At 44.1% G+C, this 16,980-nt stretch overlaps 2 protein-coding genes across 6 annotated transcripts in view; one reads left to right on the top strand and one right to left on the bottom strand.

The window, feature by feature from the left end:
- RFC5 (replication factor C subunit 5) overlaps positions 1–16,980 on the bottom strand; it is a 125,070-nt gene that overhangs the window by 56,763 nt on the left and 51,327 nt on the right. The window lies entirely within an intron of this gene.
- Positions 2,145–16,980, top strand: part of KSR2 (kinase suppressor of ras 2) — a 481,762-nt gene continuing 466,926 nt past the window's right edge. For 3 of the 4 annotated variants that reach the window (XM_056536998.1, XM_056537007.1, XM_056537017.1), the window contains exon 1: positions 5,603–5,786. In XM_056536998.1, the coding sequence (XP_056392973.1) occupies positions 5,610–5,786 (177 nt within the window). In that variant the 5' untranslated portion in view covers positions 5,603–5,609. Of the gene's footprint in view, positions 2,167–5,602; positions 5,787–16,980 lie in introns of those variants that run through there. The other variant, XM_056537052.1, reaches the window with a different exon arrangement.

The raw sequence follows: 16,980 nt of genomic DNA, 5'->3' as shown, positions 1-16,980 counted from the left end.
AGAACCACATGGGGGGACCTAGTGAATGACCTGCAGAGAGCTGAGACCAAAGTAACAAAGGCTACTATCAGTAACACACTACGCCGCCAGTGACTCAAATCATGCAGTGCCAGACGTGTCCCCCTTCTTTAAGAAGTACATGTCTGGGTCGGTCTGAAGCTTGCTAGAGAGCATTTGGATGATCCAGAAGAATATTGGGAGAATGTTATATGGTCAGATGAAACCAAAGTAGAACTTTTTGGTAAAAACTCAACTCGTCTTGTTTAGAGGAGAAAGAATGCTGAGTTACATCCAAAGAACACCATACCTACTGTGAAGCATGGGGGTGTAAACATCATGCTTTGGGACCAGGACCACTGATCCGTGTAAAGGAAATAATGAATGGGGCCATGTATTGAGAGATTTTGAGTGAAATTCTCCTTCCATCAGCAAGGGCATTGAAGATGAAACGTGACTGGGTCATTCAGCATGACAATGATCCCAAGAACACTGCCCGGGCAATGAAGTAGTGGCTTCGTAAGAAGCACTTCAAGGTCCTGGAGTGGCCTAGCCAGTCTCCAGATTTAAACCCCATAGAAAACCTTTGAAAGGAGTTGAAAGTCTGTGTTGCCCAGCAACAGCCCCAAAACATCACTGCTCTAGAGGAGATCTGCATGGAGGAATTGGCCAAAATACCAGCAACAGTGTGTGAAAACCTTGTGAAGACTTGCAGAAAACGTTTGACCTCTGTCATTGCCAACAAAGGGTATATCACAAAGTATTGAGATTAACTTTTGTTATTGACCACATACTTATTTTCCACCATAATTTGCAAATAAATTCTTTGATTTTATGGATTTTTTTTTCTCATTATGTCTCTCATAGTTGAGGTATACCTATGATGAAAATTACAGGTCTCTCTCTTCTTTTTAAGTAACAGAACTTGCACAATTGGTGGCTGACTAAATACTTTTTTACCCCACTGTATATGTTTACACGTCTCTACAGCACGGCCTGTTGTGCTGTTGGGCCTGTTACTGACAGGCCATGCCTAACTCCACTTTCAGTATCTTAAAGTGCCATTTTCATTTCCAATAGTTACCCCCTATCCACAGGATTGAGGATGACATGCTGATCAGTGGGTTTGACAACTAGGGCCCCCAACATTCATGAGAATTGAGGGATATTGTGTCTCCAAACAAATGGTGGAACCTAATACTACTCTCTAAGCATAAGCATGATAAAGATAAAGGGGGAGATTTATCAAAACCTGTGCAGAGGAAAAGTTGCCCATAGCAACCAATCAGATCGCTTCTTTCACTTTTCAGAGGCCTTGTTAAAAATGAAAGAGAGGAGCCAATTGGCTGCTATTTGCAACTTTTCCTCTGGATAGATTTTGATAAATCTCCCCCAAAATGCTCCCCCTTCTTACCGGGCACTCTGTGTTTACCATTGGATGCCAGCTCCTGTACTCACTACATTGCCGATTCACAAAGACTGAAAGTAACATGGCCAGTGTAACCTTATGAGACGCTCAGAGAGTGACTTTCGGTCCACATAGAAACCTCAGTATGTTTCAGTTGATCAGACTATAAAGCAGCAGGAAAAAATTAAGTGAAGCAGGACAGCTGTTTAGATTAGCCTCACCATGCTTAAGTTGGAAGGGAAATATAAAGTTATTCTGGAGTGGTCCTTTTATGTTGTGCCCTTACCATATGTTTTAAGTGACATTAGAGAATGTTATTTGTTTTATAAATTATTGTATTCCTATGTAATTCATAAATAAAACCTTAAAAAAAAGTACATGCTGGAGATGGCACAAATTACTAGTAGACTACGTTCAGCCTTAAAGGGAATTTGTCATCAGTGTCACCCACACTAACCTGTTGATACAGGTGTGTAGTGCGGGTGACACTGATAATAATGATACTTACCTGTTCCCAATCCTTGGTCCCGTTTGCCCATTATCTCCCTCGTTCTGACAGCAGGCTTGGTGCATGGGTGGAGCTCCAGGAGCATGCTGACGTCACTTCTGCTGCTTCCCCAAGCCTGCTTGCAGCCGGGCTGTTGAAGAAGCAGTGGCAGTAACGTCAGCATGCTCCTGCCATACACCAAGCCTGCCGTACACCAAGCCTGCCACCCGAATGAGGAAAATAATAGGTGAACAGGACCACAGATTGGCGATAGGTAAGTATTGTTATCAACAGTGTCCCCCACAGTACCAGCCTGTACCAACAGGTTAGTGCAGGTGACAGTTTCCCTTTATGGTGCCTATAGACTTTAAACAAAAGTCAGCTGAAACCGCCAACTTTGGCTTGTTGGGCTGACTGTCTAAGGTGTATGTCAGCCTCCTGACTCTCCCACCAACATACTATATTGGTGAAGAGTAGTGAAGAGCCTGTTGAACTTCAACTGGATTTAAGCTGCTTCCATAGAGAAAATATGAATGTTTGTTCGTGCCAAACAATTATGTACATGGGGAAGTTAGAAACGATAGTGTTGGCCTAATGATTGTATAGCCATCTGTAGAATTCTCAAGTCTTTAGCTCAAGGCAGAGGAGGGACAAGTAGCGTTGACAGGGCTTTTTCTATCTAGGAGGTTGCCCCATTCAGTGTCCATGATCAATTTCTGGCAGGTTTGGGCAGTGTATTACCTGCAGAGAAAACGTGTGGCTGGTTTTTAGGGGCTTTTTGTCCCTAGCAATTCCTCCCCCTTGGGAATGATCAGTTTGTTGGGTGGTCTTCTGTGATCAGCTGGTAGATCCATTAATAAATGGGTTGTCTGTGATGAAACAAATCCTTTTAAGGTAAATCATAATTTTTTATTAAAGAAGAACTCCAGCCAAAACTGGATAAGTATCTGATTGTGTGGGTCCAATTGCTGGGACCCCCGCAATCTACGGAATGGGATGCCGGCTGTCAGTGAGGAGCGCGTGTCGTCTACTGGTAGATGTGCCGCGCTCTATTAATTTCTATGGGAATGCTATTGATGCCTGAGTGCTGTACTCGGGTCTTTTCCGCGCTCCCATAGAAATGAATCGGGTATGTGCCGTCTGCAGCATGCCCTCCTCACTGAGAGCCAGGTACCGTCCTGGAGATGGTAGGGGGTACCAGAAGTCCCAGTAGTTTTGGCTGGAGTTCTCCTTTAAGGTTGGAGACACTTTTTAAAGATGATTCCTACGTTACTGCTCAGTTTTGACTGATGTTGATGTCCCAAGTATAATTGGTACTGCACCTCTCTTTATTTGCACTACAGATCATCACTCTACTGAAATGTTTCCCAATTAGGGTGCCTGCAGCTGCAAAACTAAAATTCCAAGCATGCCAGTACAGCCAGATTGGTTGGGAAACTGCACTGCATGGGCACTGAACATCTCCTTATTTGCCCTACTGATCATAAACCAGGGTGCCTCCAGCTGCTGCCCAGACATGCTGGAAGTTGTAGTTTTGCAACAGTTGAAGGTTTCCTGGTTGGTTTGTTGGAAAACTTCACTGCATTGGTACCACACTCTACAGGTATAGCAATGTTTCCCAACCTGGGGGCCTCCAGCTGCTGTTCGTGCATGCTGAGAATTGTAATTTTTCAACAGCTGGAGGCACCATGGTTGGGAAACACTGCCTATACCTTGATGTAAAGCATGGGTGATATTGTATCTTCCATGGTCAGAGGCCAGTGTTGTAGCTTTGCAACAGCTGAGGGCACCCTGGTTGGTTGGGAAACTGACTTTCCCAACCAGGCTTCCTCCAGCTGCTGTGCAAGCATGCTGGGAGTTGTAGTTTTTTTTAACGCTGGAGGCACCCATTAGTTGGGAAACTGCACTACATGTGTACTGCACCTCTTTTTATTTGCCCTACAGACCATCAATATACAGCAGCGTTTCCCAACCAGGGTGCATCCAGCTGTTGCAAAACTACAACTCCCAGCATTTCCAGACAACCAATGGCTGTCCGGGAATGCTGGGAGTTGCAGTTTTTCAACAGCTGGAGGCACCCATTAATTGTGAAACTGCACTGCATGTGTACTGCACTTCTTATTTGCCCTACAGATCATCACTCTACAGCAGTGTTTCCCAACCAGGCTTCCTCCAGCTGCTGTCCGGGCATGCTGGGAGTTGTAGTTTGTAACAGCTGGAGGCACCCTGGTTGGAAAACACTGCCTATACCTTGATGTCAAGCATGGGTGATATTGTATCTTCCATGGTCAGAGACCAGTGTTGTAGCTTTGCAGCAGCTGGGGGCACCCTGGTTGGTTGGGAAACTGCCCTTCTCCTTATTTACCCTACAGATCATCACTCTACAGCAGAGGTCTTCAACCTGCGGACCCCCAAATGTTGCAAAACTACAACTCCCAGCTTGCCCGGACAGCCAACGGCTGTCCGGGCATGCTGGGAGTTGTAGTTTTGCAACATCTGGAGGTCCGTAGGTTGAAAACCAATGTTCTACAGCAGTGTTTCCCAACCATGATGCCTCCAGCTGCTGTCCAAACATGCTGGGAGTTGTAGTTTTTTAACAGCTGGAGGCACCCATTAGTTGGGAAACTGCACTGCATGTGTACTACACCTCTCCTTATTTACCCTACAGATCATCACTCTACAGCAGTGTTTCCCAACCAGGCTTCCTCCAGCTTGTCCAAACATGCTGGGAGTTGTAGTTTTTTAACAGCTGGAGGCACCCATTAGTTGGGAAACTGCACTGCATGTGTACTACACCTCTCCTTATTTACCCTACAGATCATCACTCTACAGCAGCGTTTCCCAACCAGGCTTCATCCAGCTGCTGTCCAAACATGCTGGGAGTTGTAGTTTTGCAACAGCTGAAGGTTCCCGGTTGGTTGGGAAACACAAGGCTAAGTGTAATGCACGCTCCTCGGAAGGAGCTGTCCCTACACTTTGGATGCTTTGTTGTACAATGGCCTCCACGCTGGAGTGGTGTCTGGAGCAGCTCCCGGATCTCACCTACACACAGCAGCGTTGGCTGCTCCTGTCAGGTGCGCGTTCATGGTCCTCTCCCCCGGACTCCGCCCCCTCCTCCCATCCGCGTCCAAGGCGCCCTTGATTGACAGGCAAGATGTCGGTGCAGAGAGAGGCAGGAGGGGATGCAGCAGCGGCAGCAGCACCAGGCACCGGCAGCAGCTTCATGCAGCAAGCACCCTGAGGGCCCACACATGCACCCGCTCCACAGAGCGCTGTCCCCGTAATAAAAGGCTCCTAATAGTAAGAAAGCCCGCGACCGGCTAGATGCAGCTGTCCGGCTACACCGACCTGCTGCTAATATTACTATTATTAGGATTCGCCTCAGCCTGAAGCCCGGGCACCACATTCCTCATCCCGTCCTCTCAGGCTGCTGGCAGCATCAGCACCGCTGCCTGGTGCTCGTGTCATACTGCTGCGGGCACTCTAATGGAGGCAGACTAGGGTGTACGCTGGATGCTGCTGCCCTCTCCATGCACCTGTGCTGAACAGTGCCCGGGGTAGTGGGAGGGTGGGGTGCACCAGTGGGAGAAGGTTACAGAGCAGGCACTAGAAGCCAAGGCTCCTCAGTTTTCTCTTTATTAAGATTATTTCTGGGGAGGGGGGGAGGGGGGTGGGTGGGAAGAAGAGGGTGATCGCGGAGCAAAGGGGGAGAGAGAAATGGATGAAGAAAATGTGCCCAGCAGCGACGATCAGCCCCTGAGTTTGCAGAAAGCCCTGCAGCAGTGCGAGTTGGTCCAGAACATGATAGACATCAGCATCTCCAACCTGGAGGGGCTCCGGACCAAGTGTGCCACCTCCAACGACTTGACACAGAAGGAGATCAGGACACTGGAGGTAGGAGATCAGCAGCATCGTGTGATCGGTGCCCCTGTCATGTCTGGTCAGCCGTGCTGTGACAATGTCATCCATGGCAGGGTACTGCTATTAGGAGAGTTTCTCTTTTATTTGCACCCATCCCCCCCCCCCCCCCTCTATCTTTCATGCTGCCAGTGGGTTTGTTTATATCCCCTGCTTGGTGTGCAGTGCCATAAATTAAGCAGCTGCAGTGAAATGGAGTGAGCCTGCGCATTCTGCAGGTGGTCGCAAAGGTGCTGTGCACTGCTCCCATACACCCCCCCCCCAACCTCCTCCTTCATCTTCCCCAACCCACACCTTACACACATCAATTATTCCACTTATCTGCCATAAGGATTTCATTCTGCAGTGTGCAATATACTGCTCCCCCATCACTAGATCAAAAAGGGGGGATTGCAGCTCTGCTCTCTCTGTACACTGTTCCATGCACACTTGGCTCACCTAGGCCCCCCACCCCTTTATATTCCCTATATCAGTGGTCCTCAACCTGCGGACCTCCAGATGTTGCAAAACTACAACTCCCAGCATGCCCGGACAGCCAACGGCTGTCCGGGCATGCTGGGAGTTGTAGTTTTGCAACATCTGGAGGTCCGCAGGTTGAAGATCACTGCCCTATATATATATTTTTTGTTATGATGCGTTTATGTCATTGTTTATGTCATTGTTTATGTCATTGTTCCAAATGTTTCTTTTTATTTATAATAACATTATATTCTCCCAGCATCAGTTTGTTCACATCTCAATTGGAATACAGCGATAGGTTATACTATATTTAGGTCAAAATGACATAATTCTGGTATTTATTACTAGGCCCAAACTGTCTGGTAGTTTAGAACTCCTAGATCGGACTTTGGATAAGTAGAATGCACAAAGAGTGGCATTAGGGTGGCATATGATGGCAAGGTGTAGCTATGGAATCCTGAGGGTAAATATTGCCTTATACTAGTATTTCCCAACCAGGGTGCCTCAGCTCATGCTTGATTACCAACCAGGGTGTCTCCAGCTGTTGCAAAACTACAACTCCCAGCATGCCCGGACAGCCGCTGGCCATGAGTGGTATTGCCCCTTCCATGGTTAGAAGCTTGGCAATAACACATTCTTACTTTGAATGTATCTGCTTGTAAGAATTTATCATTCTTACAAGCAGATTTATTTACCCCCATGTATTATAGATTTTATGATTAGACATTTTTTTTTATAGTAGAAATAAATTGGACCAAATGTAACTAAGCACCCCAAAATAGACTTTAACTCTAACTTGCGTTTCAAATGTAAATTCTTGTGTAAGGAAGTGATTGTATTTTTTTTGGGTGATGAAAACTAGAAGGATGTGTATGGCTTTACAGATTTGAATTCTATTCAGGGGCTGGGTTACCCTGATCCTCCGGAGACTTAGGGTCTATTCACACGGCAGAATTTCCGCTTGCGGAACTCCGCTAGCGGAAAATTCAGAAGTGTGATGAATGGTAGTGCGGAATCCCATAGAAGTCTATGGGCTTTAATTTGATGCGGAATTCCGCAAGCGGAAATTCTGCCGTGTGAATAGACCCTGAGGGTCGGTTCACACTGAGGTAAATTTCCACTGTGAAATTTTGGAGCAAAAATCCCCTTTCTGCTCTATGTTAAAATGAAGCAAATTTGGCGCTTATTTGGTGTGGTATTAGGAACGGAAATATAAAGCCCCATCGACTTCATGGGATTTCATTATCAGAAGAATTAACATGTCAATTCATCCATCAGAATTCAGATTTGTGATGGAAAATTTAGCACAGAAATTACTCTGAAGAACATACTTCAGATAGAATGGGAGTCTGCTAAAAGGAAGGATTGATGTGGAATATGTGTCAGATTCAGTGCAGATTCTGCTTCAAATTATTCAGTGTGAACATACCCTAAGGGCCCAGCACCCAGCTTTTAAACTTTTTCATAAACTCTGCTGGACTTCCTGGATCCTGCTGTAAGGCTTGGTTTCTACTTGGTAGTTTTTTGGAAAACTACAACAGTTCACCCGGAAGAAAATGTGCGGAATGTCCGCATGGCACATTTGCATATTCCGCCGACACTAGGACCGCTCAAAAAATTAGCCATCTCCTTAGATAGCAGTGCATTTCCAAGCAGAATCCACAGAAGTATTACCTGTCACCAAATAAACTGTTCTATACTTACTCAGGCTATGTTCCTTAACTACTCCTAACACTCCTCCACCCTTAAAAAAATTCAGAGCAAATAAAAGTTCTGTATCTTACCTTTCTTCTTGCTCACATAGTGCAATTTTCCAGCAGGAGAAAGTGGATGTTTCCGAGCAGGCATGACATCACTGAAGCCTGCTGGGGGAGCACTTCCGCCATCACATGATTGCAGTGCTGTGATGAATAGAAGAGCTCAGGCTCTGTACATGTTTCAGTCTGTGTTGCTATCAGTGAGGCTCTCCTGCAGCTTTCAGTCTGCGCAGCTTTCTGTGAGAATCTGTGGAGCTTTCACTTTCTGTGCAGCTGTCAATCAAGCGAAACACTTCCTGACTTTGGACTCCTGCCAAAACTCACTGTATTAATTGTGGCAGGGAACAGGACAGAGCCACCTAGTGGCCGTTTTTTCTGTTACATTTTAAACATATTTATGTTGATAATTTTAAAAGCAAGTGAATGGGAAAGTGTCTGCTAATTGCAGAAGTAACACTATATTAAAAGTTTTATTTGGGGACAGGTACTCTTTAAAGCATATGGACATCCTAGAGAAGGTTGTCTATAAGATTGGTTGCCTCTCTTGTAAACTTGAGCATGGGCACCTAAATGGTCACCAAGTAATACTACATTTTCTGTATAGAAGCCACTGCAAGTAAAATGTCTACCTGGCTGTGGCTTCTTCCCGTCAAAAGCAGCTGTCTACAGAGAGTGCAAGAAGTCCGGCCTGTGGCAGTCTACTGTTTGCCGTGGTTGCATTAATTTAACACGAGAGATAGCCACTTGACTTGCTTGTACTGCATTGTATGTGCTTATGCTCTCCAATATTTTTTCTTTGGTCCACCAGAACAGTTTTTTTTTTTGTTTTTTTTGGTACTGCAGCTGTGGAGGCAGTGCTTTTTGTTTGCAAACAGTCCATCCAAGGCTAAATCTTCAGAATGTCTAGGAGTATTAAGGATACGCAAACAATTAAAGGGTGTCTGTCAGCAAACGTATGCTGGCAAACCTTTGGCTGCAAGAAATACTGACAAACTCAGCACTTACAACCGAGTTTCACTCTGAAACGTTGCACCATTTAAAAAAAAACTAAGCCATGCTATAGGGGAAATGTCCAGGAGATGGCTTTTTCACTTGCTGGTTTCAGCTTAATCTCTCCTAGCTATTTGTATAAGGAGAGACCTATCAATAAAGCCAAGAAGGGCAGGGGGGAAGCCATGGAGACCACCTCCTGGACACTTCCCCTGTGCCATGGCACAGTTTTTCTGCACCATTTCAGAGTGAAATTTAGTTGTAAATCATAAGGGTGCTTGTTAGGACTTGAGGGAAGTTAAGTGAGGAGGGACCCCCTTTAAAGTCAATGTGAACATTGATGCCAGACTCTTCTTTTAGGGCACGGATTTTTGCACTGTAGTTTTGCAACAGCTGGAGACAAAGTGTTCTGAAAACACTGTTTTAGGGTCAATAAACTACAAAGTGCATTGTCTTGGCCACAAAAGATGCTGATGCATTGCATGAAGTTAGAGGTAGAGTTTTTGTTCCTATGGAGCAGTGTTAGCTGCATAATTGCTTATTTTATTACTTTATTATTAGATTTTCTATAACATTGTCCTGTGCCTGCTTAAAGTTTTATACTTAAGGAGGAGAAAACATCATTTTCTAGTTTGGACTTTTTCAGCACAAATCTGTAGTGTTCAGATTAGTACTGCGGACCATTTTAGTGGTGCATGTTTATTTGTATTTATTTGGTAAAGGGAGACTGTCTCCAGTGAAATAAACAAATAGGACAGGTATAGACTTTTGTTATCATATATATACCCTTAGAGGAATTTTTCTGGCATATTGTTAGTTTTTTCTTTTTTAAGCATTCAGACTGGGATAAAAAAAAAACAGCCTGATCTGATCTCCCACTAATGCTTTTCTGATGTTTCTTGGCTCCCCACTAATCACCACGTCGTGATCTGCTCTTGACACACAGAAGATGTCTTCTTGGCCAGTGAGGCCATGTTCACATGGCAGAATTTCCATACAGGAGTCAGTTAAATTCAGCGGGATTCTGCTGCTCTGTGCGCATGGCGGGATTTTGGCACCATATGTTCCGGCAAGGAAATTCCATTTTCCGTGTCCGCTCAAAGAATGAACACGTACATTCTTTGTGTGGAGTCTGCACAGAATTCATAGCCGTCTATGAGATGGCTCATTCCTGTGTGGTCCTAGCGCCAGCATATTATGCCAGTGCTCCGCAGTGTCCGGAATTTCTGCACAGAGAACGTCTGTGCGGACATTCCGACGTGTGTACCTAGCCTTACTGACCACAGTGGTGACCCACCAAAGGCTAAACATGGAAAAAATCCACAAATTGGTGAAAAAACACTCCAGCCAAATGTTAGCTGAAAGTCAACAGGCATTTATGAAACACCAAACTCGTGTGGCGTTTCTTTCCTTTGGCTTTTTTTTTTTAACTCACCTTTAGCATTTTTTAGCAGTTTTGGGTCAGTGGCAGTTTTTTTTTTAACATTGCAGCATGTTGAGACTATGGCATTTTTTTTCTTGCTTAATCTTGGTGTTTCTATGCCATAGAAGTTTATCGGTGAAAAAAAAAATGCCGCAAAAGACGCCATGTGGTTTTAGCATAGAAATTCTTCATTTACATGATGAATGAATCACACGACTTGTCATGATAAAAACGCTTAAATAACGAAAAAGAGAGATGGTCTCAACTGGCAGGCAGGACAGTATATACCCCACATGCGGTTGTGCATATATACTGGGGGAGCAGATCCTACCCTTGTAGTCTGTTGCTAAGGGTGATCCCCAGCATAAAAATGCATACGGTGGGGGATGCCTGCAACAGACTACAAGTTCCACATTAACATCCTACACCAGATAAGCGGTGCGGATGTGTAACAATTAGAATAATAACATACAGGGATTAGGTGCACTACTGTGGTAGATGTAACAATGACATTGGCTAACCCTCAACAGCGATGTAAAATTGAGACATTAGCCAGTATATCCTTATATGGAGGACAAACCTGAGCCTGCACACCAACGCCAAGGTTTCTCAAGTGGCACGGGACCTAGCACTAACCTACCTGTGCCTGATAAGCAAAACCAGGAGCCAGTGGGCAATTACGGCAGCATTAGGTCCGACTCACAGCCTACTCCCAGGTAACCTCCAGTGTGGACTGGGCACACATACAATGGGAGGAGGGAGGCAGACTATAAGCCCCACCCAAGTTGGCTGAGTATGTATACCGGCCTCACAGGTGAACCTGAATGCAGCCTGGAGTGGTAATAAAGGTGCATAAAATGGGGAGTTTTACATCTCCAAGTATAAGACTTAAATAACGAAAAAGAGAGGTGGTCTCAACTGGCAGGCAGGAGGTGCTCAACCCCACATGCGGTTGTGCATATATACTGGGGGAGCAGATCCTACCCTTGTAGTCTGTTGCTAAGGGTGATCCCCAGCATAAAAATGCATATGGCTGGGGATGCCTGCAACAGACTACAAGTGCCACATTAACATCCTACACCAGATAAGCGGTGCGGATGTGTAACAATTAGAATAATAACATACAGGGATTAGGTGCACTACTGTGGTAGATGTAACAATGAAATTGGCTAACCCTCAACACTGATGTTAAAATTGAGACATTAGCCAATATATCCTTATATGAAGGACATACCTGAACCTGCACACCAACGCCAAGGTTTAGTGTTAGGTCCTGCGCCACTTAAGAAATCTTGGTCTTGGTGTGCGGGCTCAGGTATGTCCTTCATATAAGGATATATTGGCTAATGTCTCAATTTTAACATCAGTGTTGAGGGTTAGCCAATTTCATTGTTACATCTACCACAGTAGTGCACCCATATTCCTGTATGTTATCATGATAAAAACGCCAAAGAAAAAGCCCTATACTAAAACCCACTATTTTTTTTAAAATCACCACAAAAACTGCATATTGAGAGTGCAAAATGACAGCACAGTTTTTATTGGCGTTTTTTTCAGGCCCCAAAAAATGCCAGAAAGAAACCACGTGGAAACCTAGGCTTAGCCAGTAATTTTCTCAGGGATCAGTGATTAGAGATAAGTGGGAATATGCACACCCTTGGAACTGCAGTGGTGTGGGATTGGGCGGGTGAGTGCAGCTATGTTTTATTAACCTATTGTGAGGACATTAACAAAATTTTGGGCAACACCCTCTCATTTTATCTATTCTATTTCTTTCCTGCAAGCATAAACCTGGCACAAGTCACCTCTACTTTTCCTCAGTTAGGCATTGAGTTGGTTGGGTGTACACAAAGCTGACAAAACACAGACAATAGGCAGTAAAACCCACTGATATCTGCAGAATCCAGTGTTAAAGTGCCTTCTTAATTTAACAAATCTTTTCATGTGTTTCAGAGACATAAGAAAGGTTTTGATCAGTCAGGGTCTCAGGCCTAAAACCCCCTCTGATTGCTAGATATAGCCGAGTGAATCTCCATCAAGTTGCTAAAGACTGCTCTAGTCTTATTATGCAACTGGACAGAAATCACGCCCAGCTGGGGAGTGAAATGCACTACTGTGTGCATTACATGTCTATATGTAATGATAGGAGGGGGCTTCAGAACTCACATGTCTATATGTAATGAAAGGAGAGGCTTCAGGACTCACATGTCTTTATGTAATGATAGGAGGGGCTTCAGGACTCCCATGTCTACATGTAATGATAGGAGGGGCATTCAGGACTCACATGTCTATATGTAATGATAGGAGGGGCATTCAGGACTCACATGTCTATATGTAATGATAGGAGGGGCATTCAGGACTCACATGTCTATATGTAATGATAGGAGGGGCATTCAGGACTCACATGTCTATATGTAATGATAAGAGGGGCATTCAGGACTCACATGTCTATATGTAATGATAGGAGGGGCATTCAGGACTCACATGTCTATATGTAATGATAGGAGGGGCTTCAGGACTCCCATGTCTATATGTAATGATAGGAGGGGCATTCAGGACTCACATGTCTATATGTAATGATAGGAGGGGCATTCAGGACTCACATGTCTATATGTAATGATAGGAGGGGCATTCAGGACTCACATGTCTATATGTAATGATAAGAGGGGCATTCATGACTCACATGTCTATATGTAATGATAGGAGGGGCATTCAGGACTCACATGTCTATATGTAATGATAGGAGGGGCATTCAGGACTCACATGTCTATATGTAATGATAGGAGGGGGCTTCAGAACTCACATGTCTATATGTAATGATAGGAGGGGCATTCAGGACTCACATGTCTATATGTAATGATAGGAGGGGCATTCAGGACTCACATGTCTATATGTAATGATAGGAGGGGGCTTCAGAACTCACATGTCTATATGTAATGATAGGAGGGGCATTCAGGACTCACATGTCTATATGTAATGATAAGAGGGGCATTCAGGACTCACATGTCTATATGTAATGATAGGAGGGGGCTTCAGAACTCACATGTCTATATGTAATGAAAGGAGAGGCTTCAGGACTCACATGTCTATATGTAATGATAGGAGGGGCATTTAGAACTCACATGTCTATATGTAATGATAGGAGGGGCTTCAGAACTCACATGTCTATATGTAATGATAGGAGGGGCATTCAGGACTCACATGTCTATATGTAATGATAGGAGGGGCATTCAGAACTCACATGTCTATATGTAATGATAGGAGGGGCATTCAGGACTCACATGTCTATATGTAATGATAGGAGGGGCAATGAGGACTCACATGTCTATATGTAATGATAGGAGGGACTTCAGAACTCACATGTCTATATGTAATGATAGGAGGGGCATTCAGAACTCACATGTCTATATGTAATGATAGGAGGGGTATTCAGGACTCACATGTCTATATGTAATGATAGGAGGGGCAATGAGGACTCACATGTCTATATGTAATGATAGGAGGGGCATTCAGGACTCACATGTCTATATGTAATGATAGGAGGGGCATTCAGAACTCACATGTCTATATGTAATGATAGGAGGGGCATTCAGGACTCCCATGTCTATATGTAATGATAGGAGGGGCATTCAGAACTCACATGTCTATATGTAATGATAGGAGGAGCATTCAGGACTCACATGTCTATATGTAATGATAGGAGGGGCAATGAGGACTCACATGTTTATATGTAATGATAGGAGGGGCTTCAGAACTCACATGTCTATATGTAATGATAGGAGGGGCAATGAGGACTCACATGTCTATATGTAATGATAGGAGGGGCTTCAGAACTCACATGTCTATATGTAATGATAGGAGGGGCATTCAGGACTCACATGTCTATATGTAATGATAGGAGGGGCACTCAGGACTCACATGTCTATATGTAATGATAGGAGGGGCATTCAGGACTCACATGTCTATATGTAATGATAGGAGGGGCATTCAGGACTCACGTGTCTATATGTAATGATAGGAGGGGCATTCAGGACTCACATGTCTATATGTAATGATAGGAGGGGGCTTCAGGACTCACATGTCTATATGTAATGATAGGAGGGGGCTTCAGGACTCACATGTCCATATGTAATGATAGGAGGGGGCTTCAGAACTCACATGTCTATATGTAATGATAGGAGGGGGTGTCAAGACTCACATGTCTATATGTAATGATAGGAGGGGGCTTCAGGACTCACATGTCTATATGTAATGATAGGAGGGGGCTTCAGGACTCACATGTCTATATGTAATGATAGGAGGGGCATTCAGGACTCACATGTCTATATGTAATGATAACAGGGGGCTTCAAGACTCACATGTCTATATGTAATGATAGGAGGGGGCTTCAGGACTCACATGTCTATATGTAATGATAGGAGGGGGCTTCAGAACTCACATGTCTATATGTAATGATAGGAGGGGCATTCAGGACTCACATGTCTATATGTAATGATAGGAGGGGGCTTCAGAACTCACATGTCTATATGTTATGATAGGAGGGGCATTCAGAACTCACATGTCTATATGTAATGATAGGAGGGGCATTCAGAACTCACATGTCTATATGTAATGATAGGAGGGGCTTCAGAACTCACATGTCTATATGTAATGATAGGAGGGGCATTCAGGACTCACATGTCTATATGTAATGATAGGAGGGGCATTCAGGACTCACATGTCTATATGTAATGATAGGAGGGGCAATGAGGACTCACATGTCTATATGTAATGATAGGAGGGGCTTCAGAACTCACATGTCTATATGTAATGATAGGAGGGGCATTCAGGACTCACATGTCTATATGTAATGATAGGAGGGGCTTCAGAACTCACATGTCTATATGTAATGATAGGAGGGGCATTCAGAACTCACATGTCTATATGTAATGATAGGAGGGGCATTCAGGACTCACATGTCTATATGTAATGATAGGAGGGGGCTTCAGAACTCACATGTCAATATGTAATGATAGGAGGGGCATTCAGGACTCACATGTCTATATGTAATGATAGGAGGGGCATTCAGGACTCGCATGTGTATATGTAATGATAGGAGGGGCATTCAGGACTCACATGTCTATATGTAATGATAGGAGGGGCATTCAGGACTTACATGTCTATATGTAATGATAGGAGGGGCATTCAGGACTCACATGTGTATATGTAATGATAGGAGGGGCATTCAGGACTCACATGTCTATATGTAATGATAGGAGGGGCTTCAGAACTCACATGTCTATATGTAATGATAGGAGGGGCATTCAGGACTCACATGTCTATATGTAATGATAGGAGGGGCTTTAGGACTCACATGTCTATATGTAATGATAGGAGGGGGCTTCAGGACTCACATGTCTATATGTAATGATAGGAGGGGCATTCAGGACTCACATGTCTATATGTAATGATAGGAGGGGCTTCAGAACTCACATGTCTATATGTAATGATAGGAGGGGCATTCAGGACTCACATGTCTATATGTAATGATAGGAGGGGCATTCAGGACTCACATGTCTATATGTAATGATAGGAGGGGGCTTCAGAACTCACATGTCTATATGTAATGATAGGAGGGGCATTCAGGACTCACATGTCTATATGTAATGATAGGAGGGGCTTCAGAACTCACATGTCTATATGTAATGATAGGAGGGGCATTCAGGACTCACATGTCTATATGTAATGATAGGAGGGGCTTCAGAACTCACATGTCTATATGTAATGATAGGAGGGGCATTCAGGACTCACATGTCTATATGTAATGATAGGAGGGGCATTCAGGACTCACATGTCTATATGTAATGATAGGAGGGGCATTCAGGACTCACATGTCTATATGTAATGATAGGAGGGGCATTCAGGACTCACATGTCTATATGTAATGATAGGAGGGGCATTCAGACTCACATGTCTATATGTAATGATAGGAGGGGCATTCAGGACTCACATGTCTATATGTAATGATAGGAGGGGCATTCAGAACTCACATGTCTATATGTAATGATAGGAGGGGCATTCAGGACTCACATGTCTATATGTAATGATAGGAGGGGCATTCAGGACTCACATGTCTATATGTAATGATAGGAGGGGCATTCAGGACTCACATGTCTATATGTAATGATAGGAGGGGCATTCAGGACTCACATGTCTATATGTAATGATAGGAGGGGCTTCAGAACTCACATGTCTATATGTAATGAAAGGAGAGGGCTTCAGGACTCACATGTCTATATGTAATGATAGGAGGGGCATTCAGAAACTCACATGTCTATATGTAATGATAGGAGGGGGCTTCAGAACTCACATGTCTATATGTAATGATAGGAGGGGCATTCAGGACTCACATGTCTATATGTAATGATAGGAGGGGGCTTCAGAACTCACATGTCTATATGTAATGATAGGAGGGGGCATTCAGGGACTCACATGTCTATATGTAATGATAGGAGGGGCATTCAGAACTCACATGTCTATATGTAATGATAGGAGGGGGCTT

This window comes from Hyla sarda, chromosome 1, assembly GCF_029499605.1.
Source record: "Hyla sarda isolate aHylSar1 chromosome 1, aHylSar1.hap1, whole genome shotgun sequence".
In the NCBI taxonomy this organism is placed as follows: domain Eukaryota; kingdom Metazoa; phylum Chordata; class Amphibia; order Anura; family Hylidae; genus Hyla; species Hyla sarda.
The sequence above is the reverse complement of the archived record's forward strand: the minus strand, read 5'-3'. Positions and strand labels throughout refer to the sequence as shown.